Below are 25,121 nucleotides of genomic sequence, written 5' to 3'. Positions count from 1 at the left end.
CTCTTGTAAGACAGAAATAAAATATTAGCAAAGTGGCAATTGAAAAAGATTTTCCATACAAGCCCACTGTAATTCAGTTGAAACTAGAATTTAAATCATTTTGCAAAACTATGTCAAATATTTGCTATTTCAACTCAAAGATACCGGTCAAAAATACTGCCACTTTTTCAGTTGAAATTATTCTCTACCAACCATATTGTTGAAAAATCAACTTGTATAATCAAGGGGACTAGGAAGCTTCCAAATAATATTTATGCCAACATTTTAAGTGGCAACATTTCATGCACACTTCTATAGAAATTAAAACAGAGTCTGGTCTTAATGGAGTTGAAATATGCCAGGAACTTGCAATAAAGAGGAATCAAGTTAAGATAATTACAGATCTGAGGATCCGTACCAAACAATTCATAATCTGTGCTTGAAGATCTTTATTGCTACTGGAACACAACTGTTACAATTTGGGTTTTTAAAAAAATGTCACAAGTGACCAGGGCTTGAAAAGAGACTTCAAAATACTTTAAAAGTTTACCTGAATCTGTTAAACAGTATGACCAAATGGTAGCTCAGGATAATGAAACTGAAATAGTATTTGAATTTATTAAGTTTAGTCTACATCCTGAGCAGATTCTTCAATTATGGAGTTAAACATTACATAATTTATTTTTCCCTTGGTATCAAAAAGAATTTTTATAAATTGGATACCTACCCTCATTTTTGCACAGGCATCCTGTGTAGATTCTGTCCCTCGAAGATCTTTGATTAACATGGACCCTAGATACTGTTTAAAGCAGGAAAATAGTAAGTACTTGATAGTATAACTATTTGTAAATACAAGGTCAGCATAAGGAAACAGAACAACTCTATGAGTAGGCCATAGTAGTTTATTGTTATTCCTCTTTAGAAGAATCTTGCCAGACTAACTGCATTCTCTTGGGAACAGGCAGATAAGGGCTTCAAGGGCTGGTCTTTGTCACTTCCTCCCATGGAGGCTCCACGTTAAACCGCTTCTTCATTTCCCCCTCTACTCTAGCTGGAGATTCTGTCAGGTCAGCTCATATTAACTTTGTACACTTAGTAAACCTAACTTGACTAAACTAAGTAGCAATCAGTAAATATTTATGAGGACCTCAAAATGATGCAACATAGTAGAAAAATCAAGAATATACTTACATTGGCTTCATACTCACAGGACTCAAATATAAGTTTCTCTGGCTGATGTTGCCAGTGTTGGACGGGAGCATAGGGAGTTGCCAGACTAGGAGGTCTGAGTGTAAGCTTCGATTCGCGATGTTCCTCCTACAACACAAATAACTGTTCAAATTAAAACTGTTCAAATCAAAACTTTTCATTAGGAACTAATTAATAAAGAAACTAACTACAAATAGTTACATCGATTTCAAGTCATGTATATATAAATATAACCACACACACACACACACACACACACACACACACCCACACACACCTGTTTATGTATAAAAATATCTACAGCTATGCAAAAAGTATATAAAATAATCACACTAAAATGTTTAAATAAAAATCATTACTTAAAGGCTTAGTGAAAAATCAGGATTTCAAACACTTCAACAAAGGTAAGTATGTTACTTAGTGAAATTCTTAAAATTTTCAAAGTGTTAGGCTATTGATGAAAATTCCAACCAGAGGGCTAATAAAATGTATACACAAAATAAATAAATAAAAAGTGTAACTACTGACTTAGATGGTGCTGTATATGTCCTTTGGAAGGAATTGTTAAAAGTCCTATTCCATTGCTTTGCAGAATGGATTGAGATAGGCTAATTTGATAAACCGTGGTCAGTTTACTTTTAACAATTTTTTAACAACTGCTATTTTAATGACTGTTGTCTAAAACATATATTCATCTGTATAATTATCAACCCTATGATCACATAATACCTGGTCCTTTTGATGAACTATAATTGCCTCTAGGCACAGTGCCAGCGCCAAACATTACAAGATATGGAGACAGAAACTGACTTGAGTTAATTGGCTGCTCCAATGGAGGAGGAAAGAATCAATCATTCCCATCCCAGATACTGTCAAGAAAATATTCACAACTAGTCATTTCCCTCCCCAAACATTCTCTTTGGAAATACACACAGATTACTGCTGTTGTTTTTACAGTGAATATCTTGATGCTATAGCCACATTCTCCAGCCAGAGAAACTGATACAGATGCTGCAAGACTGGGCACTTTTTCTATGAAGGTTCTTGCTCTGTAGTATAACTGTTTTTGGTTTTCTGCTACTTCTTAAAGTATACAATAATCTCCAAAGATAAATTATCAAAATGATTTAAAGGGCTCAGATTCTTCTGACCTGTGTCCTAAACTTCTCTGCTCTTGGATAAGATGCAATATCATGGATGTTCTCATGTCTCTTCTTCCCAGCATCTTCCAAAGGCAGCAGGAGGTCTGCAGACCTCCCTGTGCAGGAGTCACTCTGGCTCAGAGGTGAAGATGTCTGGGATATCAAATCCTGGCACTGAAATTCAAGAAATTGACATTTTTTAAAAAACGGGGGTTTTTTTGTTGATTATTTTCAAAGTCTTTTGTATGCATACCAAGTTGGCAATAGTTTTAGTTGGAAATATCTATATAAGTTTTATATTATTATGATCATTATCAAAACACATATGCAATCAAACTACCTAGGCTCTCAGTGGCTTGTAGCAATATAAATTATATTAAAACATCCATAGTTAAGGGGGAAAAACTCCCACCAAGAATATCACAAAACAGTAAAATTCCATCAAAACAAATAAAAATGGTCAAGAACCAATAAATGCAAATGAAATATTGATGGTTAACAATAATTCCTTGAAAATGTTCAGAAAAACTCGATCTTTTTGCTAATTTCTGCAAGGCCAGAAGCTTTCTGGTCACACCTTTTGCACTTCTCAGAACTAGAATGCCAGTAGGAGGTGCCTTTGATTAAGCCAGTGGTCCCCAAATGGAGCACAAGTGCCCTCCACTCAAGCACCCTCAGTTCGCGCAAGTGAAGCTTTCCACAGAGCACAAGCGTCCTCCACTCAAGCGATTGGACCTTCACGCATGCATGGGCAAACTTGCCCAAAAAATTCAAATAGGCCGTGGCCCGGTAGTGGGCCACGACCCCGGGGTTGGGGACCCCTGAAGTGAGGTATCCTGGAGTTACCTTGGTTCCAAGCCACATAAAGTTTCATATATCAAATTTAGCACTTTGAATTCCACTTTTTAGTGAGATGTTTTTAAGAAAAATACATTTATTTTGTAGATCTTCCTTAGTTAAAAAAACAGAGAGAGAGAATCTGAATGAGTAATAAGACTCATAAACACAACCATGGTACTATTCTTTGCAGTTCTATAAACTATTACTGAGCAGACATTGAAACATGAAAACTCACTCTTAACTGAGAGAACCTTGGTGGCTTCTGTGGGGGTTCCTCATAGGGTCTGTCTGCCAGAGAAGCTATAATACGTTTACGGTGGCCAAGAAGATTCACTTTGAGTACCTGCAGAGACAGACAAAGTTAGCATATACTGTTACAAAAAATTATCATACTATGGCTCTCCATCCTTTCCCTCAAACAGTTACAATGCTAAGGTTTATCCTAACACAGCGAATGTCCAAATTTTGATCTGAACTAGAACTCAATTAAATATTGACTTACATTTACTAATTCTAGCTCCCAGAGATTTTTCACTGAATCTATAGAACTATAGCCACTCGACAGAAATGACTGAATGTAATCTTGAAGCCCCAAGGAATCAAGCCACGCAGGAACTGAAGGTTGAGTTCCATCATAGCCTAGAGATTTCACCTGTGAAGAAGACAAAGAGTAGAGCATTATAACTGAACAATCCTTAAAGCATTTTAGATATTTCAATGTTATTGTTAGGTTGCACTCAATTATGCAAGGCTTTTTGAACAAAAGATATAAATAATTTGTACTAAGTGGAAATAAATCATCAGGCAAATGATTTACTTTAATTGGATCTTAGTGGCTCTTCCTCTTTTCCATAAAGAGTATCAATTTTGGAAGGCCAAATTGTTGGGAAGAAGTTTAGTGTTTTGCCAGTATGTTCATTTTCAATTCCAAGATGCTACCCAAATAGCTTTTGCATCAGAAAACACGTACACATATTTTTCTGTTCAAAATCTCTCTTTATAGTGCTTTTTTTATATATAGAAAAAGGGCAATCAGTGTCATATACCATTTAGTTAGTCACATAATTCCCTTAACAACCTGAAGTCAAATCGATTTTAGGTGATAAATAGAAAGGGGGAGATCTGCAATCATACTTCCTAACAGGCCCAACGGGAGAAGAGCCTGGAGACTCCTAGTGTGGGTATGGTACAATAGTGCTCCCTAAAGTGTGAATGGAAAAGAAATTCTCTCTCTCTCTCTCTCTCTCTCTCTCTCTCTCTCTCTCTCTCCTTCTCTCCCCTCCCCCTTTGTCTCTCTCACATACAATCTCTTCTTCGTCAAATTTGGCTAAATTTGAGATGTTGCATCTTTGGAACTGAATACAACTACATTTCCTTTTATTAACTGCAGCCTTCTGAAATTCAAGAAAAACAAGCAGATTTGTGCAGTAATACAATATACAATAAAGGTAATGCTAGTCATTTCTGGCCCTAGGGGTGGCACTCATCTCCGTTTCTAAGCCAAGGAGTTAGCGCTGTCCAAAGATGTCTCCATGGTCATGTGGCCAGCATGATTAAATGCTGAAGGCACACGGAACACCTTCCCACCAAAGTGATCCCTATTTTACTACTTGCATTTTTTATGTGCTTTCAAACTGCTAGGTTGGCAGAAGCTGGGACAAGTAATGGGAGCTCACTCCATTATGCGGCGCTAGGATTCAAACCACTGAATTGTCAACCTTCTGATCGACAAACACAGCATCTTGGCTATTGAGCCACTGCATCCCCATACAATATACTTTACTACTGCCTAAAGACCAGGAAGTTGTCTAAAATAGCTGAAAGAAGCAGCAATTTTTTTAGGCTCTAAAGGAAAATCTGGATCATAAATTCTTCACAAGAATTGCCATGTTCCCAAATCTGATACCTATGTTGCTTTGAAACTTGGATCTACATAAATATTGGAGAAAAGGATAACTGCAAAACATTAGAAATTTAAGAGTGTGTGTGTGGGGGGGGGGTTAATTACTTCTTATACTATTTTCTGCCAGTCTTCTGGGCACGCAATGTTTGAAGATACCCTGTTTTCCAGCTCACTTAATGCCAGCTGCTGCAGCCATTCAGGAAATATACACATAGAGACACAGTTTTAGCTTCCAGCAGTTTTCCTTTTCATGTGAATGTTTATGACCATGCATTCCTGTTCTAGTTATGCTATGAACAATATCCTTACAATAGAAAACTAATGTTAGAGGATATGATATGATTTGTTCCTTCTCTTATTTATGCATTATTTTCAAAATACACCCTTTAAGCAGCAACAACTTTTCATTGTATCTAGTAATTCCATAAGCTGTATGCAGAGTTGTGTAAGGACCAATCTGACTCTCCAGTTTACTCCAGGTTTACTGTCTCAAAAAGGCCTTGATTTAAGAAGGAAGGTACATGACAAACTCTTTATGATTTAAACTGAATAGATGGCTTTTGTTTTCTCCCAAATCTGGCTTTGTGGAAACCAATGTATATACAGCACAACTAGTAAAAATCAGATCATGCCTTTAAACTTCCCTATGTTTTCTTAGAAAGGTGATTTAGCTATTATATTGTACTAATTTGCTAGCTACTCCCAGACTATTATAGATAGAGTCCTGTCTTTAATTCTTCAAAGTGCTGACCTGACCCCTCAAGGAGACTGGCTTTTACTATCTTTCCCAGATTATTTATAGCCTAACTATATAATTCTGACTTCATGCCCAGGGTACAAAAATCACAGCTGCTATTTAGTGAGAAATCATTTAGGGAGAAATTCAAAAAACAAGAGAAAAATCCCATTTATGACTGGTAAAACTTGCTAGCACTCATCTCTTGGAAACATGTTATTTCAATCTATTCCATATATGAGAAACATTTCCAATGGCCCTTAATGTATAGATATAACTTGGCAATTCACAACAATTCAACCAGAGAAATATTCAGCATGGTCAACTGATGCTTTGCTACAATGGTTAACATGCTGTCGACCAAAAAGTTGGCAGTTCAAGACTCAAGCATTGCGTGATGGGGTGAGCTCCCATTTTTGCCACAAATCCTGTCAATCTAGCAGTTCAAAAACATGCAAATCTGAATAGATAAATAGGTAACACTTTGGTGAGAAAGTAATTGAACCTCAGTATGTAGTCATGCCAGCCACATGACCATGGATGCATCTTCAGAGAACTCCCTCAGCTAGGAAATGCAGATGGACACCACTCCATTTATCTTCACAATATTGTACAATTTGACCTACATGAAAGTTCTTTTATGCTTTCTCAAAAAGTGACAATATTGAATAAACAGATTACCATAGTGTTATAGTGACATTTGAGAAAAACAGTTCAGAGTTCCCATCTTTGCATGAAGCTCAGAATGATCCTGCGTGGCAATAGACAGTTATTGCTGTCATTAGGCTGAAGTCTATATGAAAGCAGCCTGAAGTCTGCAGATTGCCCCACACCTGTCATAATCTCAAATATACTTAAAAGTTTAAGTAATACTAAATATTTAACATTAGTTAAACTTTTTCTGTTTGAGAGTTTTGTTCTTTTTTTTTTCAAATCTAGTTTGCGACCAAAATAAACTCTATTTTAATGTTTAAGAAATGCCTTGTGGTTTTCTATCCATCATTACACTGACATTAAAACATTTTGTTCTGCATATAAACATAAATTATCATTTTAACCTTAGGAAGGGAACGTGCTGCTTGGAGAAGTTTTCTGCGGTGTTGTGGATCATTAATACCAATTTCCCGAAGATCCTGATCTTCCATAACATTACATCCCTAAAGAGAATAAGAAAAAGACATAGTTAGAAAATACAATTCTGCTTAAGACCAATAAATGCAGGACTTAGTATGAAATATAGAATTCAACTTCATGAAAACCTTAAAAGTGTAGCCATAACAATGAATATTCTTAATATTCTATTCCAGATAATACCAGTAAAATGTGAAAATAAGGTATTAAATGACAGAGATATACAACAAATCTTACATAGTCTAATTAAAAAAACAGGGTTAAATTTTACCCTCTTCTCAACCTTAGCTACTTTAAGATATGAATCCCCCAGTTCTAAGTTGCCAAGTTTAAGACACACTGTAGGACTCCAGTAGTACCAAACTTGAAACTGTATTATCAACCAGTTGCCTATCCTGAATTATAGGGTTTATTATTTGGTTTCCTCTTTTATAGGAGTAAAAATATTTTACATATAGCAGTTGCAAGCATCATTAGGATTGATGTGGCTTTCCCAATGTTGTCCCGATTCAAATTTCCACAGTTACTATTTGTGTCTTTAAAAAAATAAATATGCATATTTAATTTTCCTAAGAGAAAAAAATCCAGTATTATACTTTATGTGATTTTAATTAGAGAAAATGTCTTGAAATGGATAGCTTTAATTTAACTCTCATTGTGGATGCAAAAAGAAGTGGCATGGTTCCACGGCCTGGCATGGGATCAAATAATTTTGCTGAGCTTCCTACATCAAATAACAGAAGACACAGCATGTGAGCTGGATGGAATCTGTCCCTGTAGTATATATGGTCAGAGAAAAAGGAAAGTTCAATGCTGCAAGGATACTAGCACAGTTAAAGACCTTGGAGTTTTCATATCAAAAGATCTAAGTGCCAAAGCCCACTGCAACTACATAGCAAAAAAGGCTCTAAGAGTTGTAAACCTAATCTTGCGTAGCTTCTTTTCCAAAAACACTACACTACTAACCAGAGCATTTAAAACATTTGCTAGGCCAATTCTAGAATACAGCTCACCTCTCTGGAACCCTCACCACATTTCTGACATCATTACAATTGAACGTGTCCAGAAATATTTTACAAGAAGAGTTCTCCATTCCTCTGAAAACAACAAAATACCTTATCCCACCAGACTTGAAATCCTAGGCTTAGAAAACTTGGAACTCCGTCGCCTTCGACAAGACCTAAGTTTAACCCATAGAATCATCTATTGTAATGTCCTTCCTGTTAAAGACTACTTCAGCTTTAATTGCAATAATACAAGAGCAACCAATAGATTTAAACTTAATGTCAACCGCTTTAATCTAGATTGCAGAAAATATGACTTCTGCAACAGAATCATCAGTGCTTGGAATACTTTACCTGACTCTGTGGTCTCTTCCCATAATCCCAAAAGCTTTAACCAAAAACTTTCTAATATTGACCTCACCCCATTCCTAAGAGGACCATAAGGGGCATGCATAAGAGCACAAACGTGCCTACCGTTCCTGTCCTATTGTTTTTCTTTTTCTTCTTCTTATATATATATATATATATATATATATATATATATATATATGCTTTTATCTCCTAATATTTACTTATATATATGTTTATATACTATGTAATCTTTTGTATGATACCTATATATATTGTTGTGACAAAATAAATAAATAAAATAAATAAATAAAATAAAAATAAACCTTTTATTCACCACAGACCTCCTTTAAATACCTTTTATGGCCACAGATCATGGCCACAGACCCCCAAGACTTAACACAAGATTTAAATCATAACATTTCTTCAAGACTTCGCTGACCCCTTGTGATGACATTGCAGGGACCCAGGGATCTGTGGACCACTGGTTGAGAACCACTGTACTAGCATATGGAGTGTCAGAGCTGTGAACCAAAAGAAACTAGATTTTGATGGAGATTTAACACAGACATTCTGGTAAACTGTAAAAAGAAATCTCTTGGAATGGATCATTTCACATCAAAGGTGCATCAGATCTTTTATTGTTAGATGCAAGAATCATTACAGGTAATCCTCAAGATACAACCGTAATGGAGCCTGCCCATTATGGTTGCATGTTGTGACAGCTGTTAAGTGAGACAGCCTTGCTTAATGACCAGCGATCTCTGCTCTCCCTAGTGTGGCAATTTAAAGAATGTGCTAGCCATTAAGCAGAGCACAGGAATTCTCGGGGATCCTCAGGGAAGAATCTGGGAAGCTGAGCACAGGCCAAGGACCAAAATATAACTTTGTTTTGGAAACAAGCATTTGCTTTTGAAACAACATGGAAACAAAGTAATCATTATTGGGATTAAATTTAACTTTTAATTGAACTACATTATTATTACTACTTTTTATTGTGTATTGTTGTACTGTACGTATGTATATATGTTGTACCCATTTGGCTATTGGTATGGGCTGTTACTTCCACATGGTGCTTAAAATTGGTTCACTGAAGCCTCCCATACATTCACAGACAGCTAGGAAGCACTTATGAATCTGTTTTCTTAAGAATATGTTTCCCAAACTGGATTATTCAGAGAAGTCTCTGGGGCTAAACCTTGATTTTTTGCCATCTATTTGAAGACACAGAAGTCCTCAATGTATTCCTGTGAACATTTCCCAGAGCAGGAAAGGACATCTTTCATTAAATCCCTAGATACTTGCCATTTGATTTCTGCTTGGAACAAAGCTTTGAATCTAATGTTTATTCATGTCTGGGCAACTTTTTTGCTCCAAACACTTCTAGAACAAATTCCTTCTGTGTCCAATCACACTTAGCCAATAAAGAATTCTATTCTGTTCTGTTCTGTTCTACTCTATTCTACTCTACTCTAGAAAAAGTGAGGAATAAGGGTTGGATCTGTCATACAACCTTGTTTATTATTCAGCTAGCTAGATCACTGACACAGCATTCATTTCCTGTATTTTTGCCAACAGCAAAGCTAGCATACTCTTCTACTATAATTATTTTTAAAAGGAAGCTTCAGCAAAATATTTTGCTAAACAGTTACCTCAATTAATTAACATCTCTATGGCTTCAACTAAAGCTGATAGAGAATGTTGTGAAAATGTTCCCTTTATAAAAATCTGTACTAATATTTCTTTACAATAGCTCTGCAGTTTCTATAATTTTTTTCTGGGCATATTCAGTAGGCAATAGAGAAGAACAGAGTGATGACTTTTAAAATTACAATTACTGCTTGTTGGTATAATTGGGATATAGTCTGGATTCTAGTGGTGTACATGCTTTGAAAATGACTCAAAGAAGTGCTTCAGGTTCATCTGAGCATTTCCTCTGTATTCATTAAAGCAGCCTTTATTTTTTTCAGGCTTCCATATAAGTCTGGAAACAGATGTGGCTGCTTTAAGTATTTAATTCATTAAAATGAAATTTTCTTTAAAAAGCTACTCCTTTTGTTCAGAATCTCAAAGAGGCCTGGAAAAAAAAGAGGTTAATTTAATAAATAGGGAAAAAATAGGGGAAAAAATGGTAAGTGAACATCTGTCTACCCTAGATGAGTTCAAATCACCAGGACCGGATGGATTATACCCCAGGGTTCTGAAGGAACTGGCAGACGAGATCTCAGAACAACTGAACTATATCTTTCAAAGATCCTGGAGCACAGGGGAACTGCCAGAGGACTGGAAAAGAGCTGATGTAGTTCCCATCTTCAAAAAAGGGGAAAAAAAACAGATCCAGGAAACTATAGACCTATCAGCCTGACCTCAATACCAGGGAAGATTCTGAAAAAGATAACCAAGCAATGAATCATTGAACACCTAGAAGCAAACAAAGTAATAACCAAAAGCCAACATGGGTTTGTCAAAAATAGATCATGCCAGACTAATCTTATTGCACTCTTTGACAAAATGACAAAATTAGTGGACCAGAGGAATGCTGTCGATATAATTTACTTGGACTTCAGTAAAGCATTTGATAAAGTAGACCATAACCTACTACTAGATAAAGTAGAAAAATGTGGGTTAGACAGCACCACCATCAGATGGATTCATAACTTGCTGACCAACCGCACTCAACGTGTAGTCCTCAACGGAACTACATCCACATGGAGGGAAGTATGCAGTGGAGTACCCCAAGGCTCTATTTTAGGCCCAGTACTCTTCAACATCTTCATCAATGACTTGGACGAGGGGACAGATGCGGAACTCATCAAATTTGCAGATGACACCAAGCTGGCAGGAATAGCCAACACTCCAGATGATAGGCTCAAGATGCAGAAAGATCTCGATAGACTTGAACATTGGGCACTATCTAACAAAATGAAATTCAACAGTGAAAAAATTAAGGTTCTACATTTAGGCCAAAAAAACAAAATGCACAGGTACCGTATATGTGGTACCTTGCTCAATAGTAGTAACTGTGAGAGGGATCTTAGAGTCCTAGTGGACAACCATTTAGATATGAGCCAGCAGTGTGCAGCAGCAGCAGCCAAAAAAGCCAACACAGTTCTGGGCTGCATAAACAGAGGGATAGAATCAAGGTCACGTGAAGTGTTAATACCACTTTATAATGCCTTGGTAAGGCCACACTTGGAATATTGCATTCAGTTTTGGTCGCCACGATGTAAAAAGGATGTTGAGACTCTAGAAAGAGTGCAGAGAAGAGCAACAAAGATGATTAGGGGACTGGAGGCTAAAACATATGAAGAATGGTTGCAGGAACTTGGTATGTCTAGTTTAATGAAAAGAAGGACTAGGGGAGACATGATAGCAGTGTTCCAGTATCTCAGGGGTTGCCACAGAGAAGAGGGAGTCAAACTATTCTCCTAAGCACCAGAGGGCAGGACAAGAAGCAATGGGTGGAAACTAATCAAGGAGAGAAGCAACCTAGAACTAAGGAGAAATTTCCTGACAGTTAGAACAATTAATCAGTGGAACAACTTGCCTGCAGAAGTTGTAAATGCTCCAACACTGGATATTTTTAAGAAAATGTTGGATAGCCATTTGTCTGAAATTATGTAGGGTTTCCTGCCTGGGCAGGGGGTTGGACTACAAGACCTCCAAGGTCCCTTCCAACTCTGATGATATTATTATTATTATTATTACTACTACTACTACTACTACTACTATTATTATTATTAAATAGCAGAGAGGAGCTGAATTCACATAACACCAAAAGCAGTTTGTCCAAATCTTTTCTGAAGAGTGTCCATCTCACTCATTGCTATCTGAAATTTTAGTTGGATGTATTTATCCCTCAAAACTAACTTCAATCTAACTAGAAAAAAATGTTGAATGATGCTTTTTGTATTACAAATTGCTTGGGAATGAGAAAAAAAATTGCTGCATCTATTTGGCCTAAGGAAGTAATGCACACTATAGTTATTAGCTAGTTTTGTGAATGGTGGAAGTCCTCACACTTTGAAATACGATTCACTTTGAAAGGTAAAATGGCAAACCATTTAGCATTTTACACACCGCTGGCTAGTCATCTGTCAGAACAGCAGGAGGGAAAACACATTTCTTTAGCTATACAGCTAGGAACACTTCTGTTAAAATTAGTATTGGTCTATCTTCAGTGAAGACAAGCTGAAGTATTACCTAAAGTATTTTGTTTCCTATCCAACCTTCTTAGAAACAATTTATCAAATTAAACAAACCCAGGAAAACCAAAATAAACAAGTATTTCTCAAGACAGTTGTAACAATGGATGTAAGGGAATACTATAATGAACACCGAAAAAAAGTTATTGATTTTTCCTAGTAGTTGAATCATGCAGATAAGTGACTATAAAAATCTGAAATTTTTTATTAATGCAATAGCTGATGGTACTTGGCTTTGCATATCCAACTTTGGTTGTCTAGACCCATACTGAAACCTTAAAAGAAATTTACACATGTAAAAGTTAGGCCATCTTATATCCTTCATGCCCTCTCCTTTGTCCTTTTGGTGAACATCAACATCTTAAAAATTAGTAGGTGTACTAGGTTATAGCTTATCCACAGAAAATATTGCAACTATATATGTATTTTTAAGAGATAAAAAGATTTATTCTAACTATCCAATATCGAACTATATATAGCTTATTTTTTGAACATTATATTCTAAATATAATATTTCAGCTTTAGAATAGACGTTACATTAATCAGTTCCTCCATATTTATAATTTTGATTGTTTTGAACATTTATATTATAATTTTATAAGCATGTTCTTATGTTTAATCAACAAAAGAAAATACATATTTATACATATTTTGTATATATATCAGCATTAGTAGATTAACCCAGAATTAGTAAGCAGAGCAATTTCAGGAAAAAGGTGGAAAATAAACCAAAGAAAACAATAAAACAGATAACTGCAAAAAAGTTAACCAGCTCCAACTGTATTAACGACCACAACTGGGCCTGAAATTTTGTTTGGAAGCCTGGGTGGTCGTTAAGTGGGTTACATGAAATGACTCAATTTTTATTGAGACACCTGTCATTAAGCAAACCACATGGTCTTTAAATGAAGCACACTTAAAGCAAATCCAGTGTATTCAATGGGCAGGTTTTTGGGTTTTTTTGCCATTTTCTGACAGAAAAATATCACAAATCATAGTTATGTGAACACAGGATGGAACCAGCTATAAATCCAATCCGGTTGCTAAGTTTTATATGAAGAAGACCTATGTGGCAGCATACTGTATTACATAAAACGTTTCAATTTTTGAATTTTCATTACAATAATTTTTAGAGAAGCTTTTTTGCAGATACGGTTGAATAAGGCAATGCTAGTATTGGCTTATGACATTTGTCGCCATCTCCATACCTCATTATACAATACAACTGAGTGTTGATTTCTGGTGGGGAAGTGTTTTTATGCCCAGATGAGCATAGATTAACTCCAAAATTAAGATCAAATCGTCAATCAAGAAGCAAATAACACCCCAAACAAGAAACTGCCCATCAAGTTAATAGTAAATGGCTCAACCAACTGCCATTGGTATTATATTGGGGCAGTAAGACATCCAAGACCATTCCCATTAACACTGACAGGGCAAACTACTAGAATTTAAACTGAGAGAAAACCCCACCCCTTACTAGCATTGTTGAAGTTATTTAATTTGGGTAATGAAATGTCTGCATAAAATCTATGAAGCTAAGAGAGCACCCAAGACCCATCATTTCAACCCTGAGCTACAATTATTCCCCTTTACTGAAATGCCAATATTTTTCATCCAAGCTGTTGCCTGGATTCTGCCTGGAGTGGGTGTCCAGAAAGTACCTTTTTACCCAGCCATTTAGGGCTTTTTGGTTAAATGCAGCACTTTGAATTGTACTGGAAAATTATAGTAACCATTGCAAGCACAGGTATAAAATGTTTGTGGCATCTGGCACCAATTACACATAAGCCATTGCATTTTGTACTTACTCTATTTCTGAATGGTCTCTCAAGGAAACTCCATGTAAAATGCCTTGCAAGAGTTCAACCAGGAGATTAAAATTTACAGCTATGAAAATCCTCAGATCAACCACTAACCACACAGTATATTCTACTGTGAAAACTGAAAATCAGAGTTGCACAGATGGAATGTGCATTCTTTTAATGGATTCTGGATTTTTTTACTATCCCAATATCTTTAGGACCAGTGTTAGATGTTCCATTGGTGGAAATAAAAAATTGTTTATAAGCCTGCCCTGAGTGATAGATTGGCTAAGTAAACTGGTAAAATACTGGGTTGAAATGACAAATATAATTTACAGCTCATTGTATGACTACAATTTGATGAATTGTTTCTACCAAATACAACATCTGTATTAGCTTTTCATAGTGTCTGAATTTTATACAACAAATAGAAGTCTAACGAGATATTTCCTTCTTTTTCCCAATACATTTGTTACCAATGTTATTCATGAATGGGAGAGGAATGTGGTAAATTACAAAAACCATGGTTGTTTTAATCTGTTTATAAAAACCATCGTTCTTTCCTAGAATTGAGAAAAGAAAAGGACAGCTGACTGTTCCTTTCTTTGACTCCAGAATTAAATTTTCCCACTTACTATATGAATTGCCTAATTTAAATGGACCGTGAATGATTTGACCTATTCATTACTCTTTAAGATCAAACCAAGGACTATTCACAGGTTATGTTTCATGTTGAGAAACACAGTAATTGCTCTAGAAACATCACTCTCAATTTGGTTACATCTATCAGGATAACTGTAAGGTTCATAATATGCAATATTTACAGAGTATTATGCAAGATGCATTTTACCCAATCCTCATACCAAGTATAACTTTTGATTTTAATCTTGTTGGAATCAAAACTTTTTCTAATTTATTTTCAAGTTTTTGAAAATTATCATTGGAATGATTAGTAGTGGAAAGTAATCTATTTTAATCTCAACATAAAGCAGAATATTTTAAGAATTCCTTTCCAATTTTTCTTGTAAATCTAAAAAAAATCCCGACTATGTTAATATAGTTAGAAATTTCTCAACATTAAGAACAAAATATACACATATTTTAGGCAATCTTATCTACAACGACAAAAAAAATTATGTTTTATCATTTTATGAAAAGAACCTAACTTAATTTATATTATGCTTGAAGCAATTAGCTTAATAGCCATCTGGCAAAATGAAAACATTACTCAATGTACTTAGTTACCTGATATATCAGTGAGATTTAATGCAATTCCTTTATGTCAATTCTTTAGAATTATATAACTCTAAACTCACTAACAAAATCTTGAAAAATTAGATTGACAAAATATGAAACAAGGGACCATAACTTTCTAGAACATTTTCTCCAGTTTAACTGAAGGTACCCAATCCATAAAATACTTAATATTTGTTAAATATGGTTCAATATAAATTATTTTAAAAAGATATGGTTCTTTTATGAAATCTATTAACAATATTGAGAATGAACACTTTGTCAACAGTAGCATCTATAATAAATGTCTCTAATATGGACAGTTGGGATCCATGCCCATGATTCATGCAAGAAAGAACACCAATGACATGAAAGTGAGGAGAAAATCCAAGGCTGGGTTGTGTAATTCTTCATTTGTATTTAGTTCTACTTTAAATATCTGAAAAGTAGATATTCATCAATTAGAATTTTCAACGTATTTTTATTTAAGAAAAAAGAGAGGGCTAAAGTAACTAAATTGAACTGGTGCATTCTCACTTTGTGCACAGGAATCAAAATTGTTAGCCTAGTATTGAAAGTTCACAACTGGATTTCTTAAGAGAAAGGGGCATTTCCTATTCCTAATCTAGGACTAATTTAAAAAACAAGAATATTTATATTTATATATTTGTGTGTGTGCAAAATGTTACTGCGCATATTTTTACAGCCTCAAAAATGCAGAGAAGAATTTAAGTATATTGTTCCTGCTATTCTTAACAAATAATGTTTTATGAAAACAAAAAGAATACTGTAGTGTAGAGTGTATAGGTTCCCAAAGTTTTAAAAAGTTTAAAAGATTACTCGCTAGGACTAGCAAACATCTCTTCTGGTTTCAGCACAAATAATAACTAGGAAAAGTGCATGTGTTTGTATGTGTGCAAGTGTTAATAGGAAATATAAATACTCTTCAATTCATCCTTTTAAAAAAAAACCTTAAATATTCTATAGTGTTGAAGTGGGAAATTTACTGTAACAACTGGAGTCTTGATAAATATGTCTGCTCTAAAGCCAATACACAATAATTGAATTTTAAAGATTGTTTAAACTCACCAAATGTTAAAAAAAATTTAAATACATACAAAAATTTATAAACAATAACTAAACTTAGATGTCTTCCTCTAACCTTTCTAAAGTGATGGTTTGACCACAGAAATAGTCAGAATTAAAACAGTGTTCTGTAAAATATTATAATGTAATTTAGATTTGTAGTTAGATTTCTGTTTCTCAGTTTCAGAACTAATTAGATATTTTTGAATAACAAAAAGTTTTAAAAGTAGAAATTTAACCAATTCAGGAAATATATTTTGGGCTTCTATATGAAACCTACTGAACAAAGAGAAACATATTCTCTAATTTATCCCCCCCCCCCAAATAATTCAGAAACCTCTGTTTCAAAAATGGAATTTCACTAAATATATTCTACACTGAAGGACTTGCAAATGTGCATTTTATATACTGAAGATTAATAATTCACCATCTGACAATACTTTCCCCATTAAATGTAAAAAAAATGACAAGGCAATTATATTAAATCACATTATCTCCCAGTAATCTTCCTTTCTGTTGTGCCAATGAATGAGTACAAATTATCTAGATGCTGATAACTAATGTTCAGCAATATCAACTATACAAACGACATTCTGTTTTAAGAGAAGAAATGAATAACAATGCAGATGAATGGTGTATTTTTTTATCATAATTAAGATGGCTAGGGCTAAAGCTTCTTTTCTTCCAATAATGCTGTTCTTAAGTATTAGGCTTAGCAATGAAAAAGAGAATATTTAAAAAAGAAAATATATTTACATCCACAGTAAGGGTATACAATACTGGAGATTAAATATATTTGTTTTCATAGTATTTAGCATGCAGTGTATATTTGAACATTGCAGGCATTTACCAAACAAGCAACTAAGTATATTAGATATGTTTGGATATGTTGGCATCTCCATTTAAGGTTACAGCTCAATTTTCCACTTGCCCTACTTCCTAGATGTCTATACAACTATCCTTAATGAGAATCACTTCTGAACATCAAATTTACAGGACAAATCTACACTCTAAAAAGGAGTCCAGCATTTATCGTCAGTCAGGGCTGTTCAAACTTTTTAATCCGAGAGTCAAACATTGTGAAAATATACCTGTAGGATAGGTAATCATGTTATACTTTTCTCTATCGATTTGAATATGTTTTTTTCCAAAATCAATGGACTTGTTCAACAAATCCCTTGTCATAGATTGTCAGGTAGTTACTCACCAAGAAGCGGACATCATCGAAGCCATTGAGAAGCAGTTTACTTTCGTACTGCTGTAAGCCGATGGACTCCAGCCACTCCCCAACACTCTGCTCCAGCATCCGTGAACCTGATGAAAGAGGAATCGGCAGACGCTTGAAAAAGGAAAACCCATTAAGGCGGTAGCAGCGGCACTCTGAGGAAGAGAAGTGGCATTGCCACATCATCGTCATTATCATAAAGGAGCCAAACCAGGGCCAGAGCACAATTAGATGGCAGGCAGCTCCTCTTCTGCACACCGACCATGAACAATAAGCTTCTCTCCTGTTCAATCTAGAGCATTAATTTGACTCTCAGTTATACTTAAAACTCGGAATCCAGGTTGCTTATAACTGTCCCTGTGGTCCAAGCATTACATGCATTGATTTCCTGGCTTGAGGTGTGCTTCTCGCCAGGTGTATGCATTCCAAGCCTCACAAGAATCTTGGTCAGCTCGCTCTTTCATCTGCAGGGGCTGTAAACTTTCCAAAGCAGAGCAAAGCATTCCAAGTCAGAGCTAGTAACAAGAGCATCCAGCTCACAAATACACTTAGCCCAGCAGACGCATTCATGCAACTTCAACTTGAGATGCATTACTTCAGATTCATTACCTTGTGCAATAGTAAGGAAAACTGTTAGCACTGGAGATGCAAAGCAGTTAGAGAGAAAATACATCTTCATGCAATTGAAAGAAGCAAACAGACACAATAGGAGTTCAGAAAAGCAACATCAACCAGATTAATGAGCAGCTGTCCAAAGAAGACATGCAAGACAACACACACACACACACACACACTGCAGTAGAAGAATAGAGACTTATACTTTTTTTCCCCCAGCAGTCCCGAAACAGGCAAACCATGATAAGGATTCTTCTTTGTTATTTTATTACAAGGAGCAGCGGCTTGATTGATAAGCCTGAGCTCAGAAGTCCTGCCACTGTCACTTTACTACCTATCCAGATATATGACATTTTGACAGCCTGTACTGATTGAACTGGGCTGGGAATCAGCACCAACATTCAGTTTAGAGCAGAAATGAATACACTGGAGCAAAATGAAAAGATTCAGTTCATTCTCCATCCAAAGCCTGCTCCTGACAATTCTTTGTCGACTTGCATTTGCCAGCCCTTCATCATCTTCTGCAAAATGCAAGCACTACCTTCACATTCCTCATACAGATAAACAAGTAGTTCTCAGAACAAAGCCTTTAAAGTCCTGGATTTAAGAGGGGAAAAAACAACAACCGCTGAACACCCCCCCTCCTCTGTAGCAGTTAGGATCAGATACGTTCTGACACCTCCTTTCAGCCAGTTAATGAGTAATAAGTTCTTCAAAGGCCAACAGAAGCAATGCAAAATAGCTCTTCTTTTCTTTCTATAAAAGAAGAAAGTCTAGGAATTTGTTACTTTCCTTTGCTGAACAGGAGATACTCGGATGTAAGCAGGAAAGTTCAAATTCCACAGCTTTGTAGTCCTTAGGTAAATTGCTATGCAAACCACAATTAGAAGCTATGCAAAGTAATTCTTCCTTTGTCTACGCCTAGGAAAGTCTAGGAATTTGTTACTTTCTTTTGCTGAAACTGGAGGCACTTGATATAATCAGGAAAGTTCAAATCCCACAGCTTTACAATCCTCAGATAAATTGCTATGCAAACCACGCAGTATTTTCTCAGCCTTCTTAGCATGCCCGCCCTTGAAGACAAATTTGCACAATATTGGTGATGACACTCGGGTTGCAGCCTTTGAACCCTGTGGTTATTTGAAGTTCTGCACATTTAAAACTAGCCCCTGCTCCTTCCTCTCTGTGATGCCTACACAATGCAGTGCTGGTTGTTCTCTGAACAATTGGAAAGGGTTCGAAATCCTGCTGCACTGGCCTGCAGAGAAGATCCTCTGTTAAGCAATGTTAATGAGCGCCCAGGAGCTGGCCTGCCTTCTTAATGCATACTGCAGCACCAGGGATGCAGCGCTCAGGAAAGGTTTCCGCCTCCCTTCTTTGATAAAGCCTGGCCAAAGGGTGATTGACTCCCCAAATTCAAGTCGCAGCCTCTGTCTTGTTCAGAGTCTCTCGTTGTACTGGACAATTTCTTTTCCACTTCACGAGCAGGCAAAAGGACCGTGCTATTTTCCCAGGCAGGCATGTGTGTGTCTCTTTCAAAAAGCTGCAGCAGACTGCTTTGTCTAAAGGCGGCTAGCTAGCTCCACACTTGCTGCATCTCTTCTTCTCCCAGTGGCTGTGCCCTTCCCTCTCTCCTCGTGCCCACACCCCTCCCAGCAGAAGCAGTGATCAGATTTCAGAACAGAAGCTGGCAAAGGAGAGGAAAATAAGCCTCCGTAATACCTACTTTAAATGTACAGAAGGGATTCAATGAGCCTGAGCTACACCGCTTGGTTTTACAGTGTAAAGCTGACATAAGCTGTTAGGATTAATTTATCAGGGGTAAATTGAAGAAACATCCCGATTCAGAAAGTAGGTACAGTTGAAAGCAGGTAAAGGGGAATTAGACAGAAACATACAAAGCTATCTCTGTCCACTGAACCTTGTGTACTCGTATTCTGCTGTGCTGGGAATTTTTAATAAGGTTTTTGCCTCTATAAAGTGTGATGATGTAACACAAGGATAAAGGGTATGCTTTCCAAAACTGTGAGGGGGGTGGACATGCAGTTTGCTTACAGAGAACAAGCACTGACAGCATCAAACAGTCCTACTTTGATAACAGATTTTATAATCTTCAGAGGAGACTAGCAAAGTATTAGGCACACTGTCTTGAACATCAGCAAAAGAGACAACTGTATTAGCATTACAAGGAGGCTTGTGCAGATGCACAATGTTTGTGTATAAAAGATGTGTGTGAAAGGGACAACTTGTTTAGGTAATCACAACTCATGATGTCTATGCAAAACCAACTATAACGGTTAATTCCTGTGCAAATTTATCATGTGGGATTGTAACTGCTTAATCTTTAGGTAGAATGATTTTGACAAGCAAAAGCAGTTATTATTTAAATTCATGGCTGTAAACCATGATAGGACTAAGACTATTGCAGGGACCATTTAATACTTTTTTGACATATGCCAAACTATAATGAACAGGATGCATATTAATTTTATTTTTCAGACAGGGAAGTTCATGCAGTCAGGAGATGGCTACCAGAATGGAAAACACTGCTATCAAACTTAATTAGACAAAGTGGAATTTAAAGTTGTAGAATGCAAACTGAAATAAAACCTGATCTAGGAGGACTTCTAAAATAATTGTTTAAATGCTTTTAAAATGTACTTTACTAGCAGTATTCCATATGAATTCTATGTAGTATTAGAAACTTCCAACAGTGAAAGTTGTAAATTCTTTAGAACTATTTGTAATCACACAATACTGTGATTAAGTGTCATTAAGTGTTGTATCATTAAATGTTAAATTTGTACCCTCTGATTATCATTAAGTGTTGTACCTTAATGAAGGTATCTTTTCTTTTATGTACACTGAGAGCATATGCACCAAGACAAATTCCTTGTGTGTCCAATCACACTTGGCCAATAAAAAATTCTATTCTATTCTATTCTATTCTATTCTATTCTATTCTATTCTATTCTATTCTATTCTATTCACTGTGTGATTTAAGCTTCACCAAGTCTAATTAATACATAAAGAATTCTGGTTAATAAACACAAAATAGTGTACTCTAGCAGATTTTTATTCAACACTCTGAGCCAACATTCACTGTCTTTACTGGAATACTATGTGAAGTTTTAAATAAATTAAAAAAAACCTCCACTAGCAGCAGGTTAAATGTTTCCTGTATCTGTTGATCAAGTACCAGTCTGCGGCCTGGGGGTTGGGGATCCCTGCTGTAAATTACTATGGACCGGTATGTAAGTGTTTTACCGGTAGTGCTATTGCTATTGCTTGTGATGGGAGAGATTTCATACTTTAGGAAAACTTAGAACCTATCTATATGGGGAAAGTTTATATTGAGTAGTACACAACCATATATCCCAGTGGAAAGCAACAAATTTCCACAACTTGTTCAGCAAAAGGCTTCCATGTATTTTAGTAAAATAAAATCAAGATCAATAATAATATTGAGTAGCTGGTCGAAAGTCACTCAGGTGGCTTTGAGCTTAAGGCAGGACTAGAACTCACAGTCTTCCCATTTCTAGCCTAGTACTTTAACCATTACATGAAACCGGGGCCGGTTTAGCTCAGGCTGGTAAAGCCTGTTATTAAGAACACCGAGCCTGCAATTACTGCAGGTTCAAGCCCGGCCCAAGGTTGACTCAGCCTTCCATCCTTTATAAGGTAGGTAAAATGAGGACCCAGATTGTTGGGGGGGCAATAAGTTGACTTTGTAAAAATATACAAATAGAATGAGACTATTGCCTTATACACTGTAAGCCGCCCTGAGTCTTCGGAGAAGGGCGGGGTATAAATGTAAACAAAACAAACAAACAAACAAACAAACAAAAAAAAGAAATTGGCTCTCTATGTCTGATACCAGGCATAACTAATAGCTTTATCACATAAGTTTTTATAAATGAAGGCCCACTTCAGCAGAGAAATAAAACACAACCCTGAGAAAGAATTATATGTATGCAGAAGTACTGAATTCCTTGACACTCGAAGTGGTAAAAGAGAAAGTAAAGAAAAAAAGGTACCAAAGGGATGAGAAAAGGAGAACCAATCAGATGCAGCACAACACCGGAGTTTTGAATGCTAGATAATTCTTACATCACTTTATATACAACTTTGGGAACATTGGGAACTAGCTCAACATGCCGGAAGTTGACCCTAAATATCATCAGATTCATTTTACAAATTTAGAAAGACAAACTACAACAGAGATCATAGATTCTGGTTTTTCTAAGAAAAACAATTGTCAATCAAGTAAAACAGCTAACAGTTTCTCTGAATCCTGGAAATGATGAACAGAAGGGAAAGGGGAGAAACTACAAGATTTCTATCTAAAATAATACCTCTAAGAAAAAAATTAGTCGTCAATTTATAACAGTTCATTTAGTGACTGTTCAAAGTTACAACGGCATTGAAAAAGTGACATCATCGTTTGTCACATTATTGTTGCAGCATCCCCATGGTCACGTGATCAAAATTCAGATGCTTGGCAACTGACTCATATTTATGACGGTTGCAGTGTCCCGGGGTCATGTAATCATCTTTTGTAAGCTTCTGTCAAGCAAAGTCAATGGGGAAGCCAGATTCACTTAACAACTGTGTTACTAACTTAACTTAATTGCAGCGATTCACTTAACAACTGTGGCAAGAAAGGTCCTAAAATGGGGCAAAACTCACTTAACAAATGTCTCACTTAGCAACAGAAATTTTGGGCTCCATTGTGGTTGTAAACTGAGGACTACCTATACTTCATTCTGCCTTATAAAAATGCAACCCAGCCACATGCCCATTTCAAGTATCCGTTTTATCATTATTTAATTTTAAAGAGCCGTGGTTGTGGAATGAAAGCTAATCAATCATCTGCTTCCCTCCCCATACAATTACAGCAGTCAATTAGGACATCTTGTAACGTGGAACTGGCAACGAAGCAGATGCCGAATGTCTGCAGAACACTCTGCATGCCTACAACTATGTGCCAATATTGGAAGGGGCCAGTATATTTTCTGCAAAGCAGTAACCCCCACACTTTGGCCACATGAGCCATTATGATAAAGCAAAACAAACCAGGGGAAGATCAAAAGGCTGTTGTTTGTACAATAGTTCTAGATAATAAAAAGGATGTCATCTGCATAGGAAGACAGACACCTTAGAATAACTGCATTAATTGCATTTAGAGATGGCTGTCAGATATGTTTTATATCTTTGTACCAAACGGATCCCATAAGAGTGTATTGAGGGAAAGGAGGTTAAGCGACTTCATGTGAATGTAAAGTAAGGGATATATATTTAACCTGGTTGGATTTCTGTAGTGAAACAAACTTTGAAGACCGCCTGAAAGCTGCAATTAACTTAAAGTGCAGCAGATTGCCTACTAGTGATTGGCACTCACAACTCTTACTTCATTATAATGATCATGTGAGCCCTCCACTGGTACCAATAGGTTTCAAATTGCATATGTATGCAATTACTTACCAAGATGCATTAAGGACCACCTCCTCTAACCAAAGTTAATTCATTCAAGGCAAATGTCCCAGGAGAAACTATTAGAGTTACCCTGTTTTTGGGATGTGAAGGGTGCTGTAACGGTACCAATGATGTGGAACACCCTCCACTTAGGAATGAAATTGGCCTGATTGGTAATGGACTTCCAGAAACTAAGTTTTCTGAGAGCCTTTAGGGAGTCACATTGATAAATAATAATAAAATAGATAATAAAACACACATACAGTAGTGGCCAAAATTGTGGAAACCAATTGGGAAAAGTGTATTTTCTAAAACTAGCTAATAATACCACTTTTTTGTGGACTGGTACCATAAAATTATATATCAATGGAAAGATAACTTAATCAAGAATGTAATGCAATAACTTTTATGAAGGACTTGCTGTTAGAATAGCAGTTACAGCATAAAGAAAAGTGAAACACATAGAAAAAATGAGATATACAAAAATTACCACGTCAGTTAATACTTAGATGGGTAACCTTTAGCATGAATTAAGGCCTTACAACATCTTCCCATGAAGTAAACCAAGTCTTTTAGTTCTGCAGCTGTTATAATGTGAAACCAAGATTGAATGATTGCTTCTATTAACTGGGTTTTATTGCTGGGTCACTTCTGGCTAACAAGTTTCATTAGTCGGCTTCATAGATTTTCAATTGGGTTAAAGTCTGGGCTATTCCCAAGCTGTGGAATATGATTATCTTGAAACTCCCCTCCCCCCCAAAAAAGTGGTGTTATTAGCCATCAAACCTCAAAAATACACTTTCCCCAAAAGGTTTCCACAATTTTGGATACTACTGTATAACATTAAATAAATAGTTAAAACTGCATTAATAGTTTTGGCATTAATGTACGTTTCATAATTATGTAAGACACAGGATATTCAGTAATCCATATTTATACCACATTTTTAGATCCCAACTACAGGTATTTTCAGATGGAGAACTCCTAGAACTATCAATTAAAAGGCACTGTGGAACTATTCCAATTCCTGAACAAAATTCAATTGGTAAGAAAAAAGACTTAGTTGGAAGACATCAGAGGATTGCAATTCACTTGGAATCACAGTGGAAGTCCCAGGACGAAGCAGGACTAGAAGCTCTCTTATTCATTGACAAAGAAATCCTTTATGCCAGTGATAAGATTAAA

At 36.1% G+C, this 25,121-nt stretch overlaps 1 protein-coding gene across 17 annotated transcripts in view; it reads right to left on the bottom strand.

Annotated features, from left to right (window-relative positions):
• The window catches only part of ANKS1A (ankyrin repeat and sterile alpha motif domain containing 1A), a 130,609-nt gene that overhangs the window by 12,221 nt on the left and 93,267 nt on the right, over positions 1 to 25,121 (bottom strand). For 16 of the 17 annotated variants that reach the window (XM_058177549.1, XM_058177555.1, XM_058177547.1 and 13 more), the window contains 7 exons: positions 17,829 to 17,935; positions 6,868 to 6,966; positions 3,673 to 3,822; positions 3,406 to 3,513; positions 2,340 to 2,504; positions 1,171 to 1,296; positions 707 to 778 (listed from right to left, as the gene is read on the bottom strand). In XM_058177549.1, coding sequence (XP_058033532.1) covers positions 707 to 778; positions 1,171 to 1,296; positions 2,340 to 2,504; positions 3,406 to 3,513; positions 3,673 to 3,822; positions 6,868 to 6,966; positions 17,829 to 17,935 — 827 coding nt within the window. Of the gene's footprint in view, positions 1 to 706; positions 779 to 1,170; positions 1,297 to 2,339; positions 2,505 to 3,405; positions 3,514 to 3,672; positions 3,823 to 6,867; positions 6,967 to 17,828; positions 21,057 to 25,121 lie in introns of those variants that run through there. The other variant, XM_058177560.1, reaches the window with a different exon arrangement.

Source organism: Ahaetulla prasina, chromosome 3, assembly GCF_028640845.1.
Source record: "Ahaetulla prasina isolate Xishuangbanna chromosome 3, ASM2864084v1, whole genome shotgun sequence".
In the NCBI taxonomy this organism is placed as follows: Eukaryota; Metazoa; Chordata; class Lepidosauria; order Squamata; family Colubridae; genus Ahaetulla; species Ahaetulla prasina.
The sequence above is the reverse complement of the archived record's forward strand: the minus strand, read 5'-3'. Positions and strand labels throughout refer to the sequence as shown.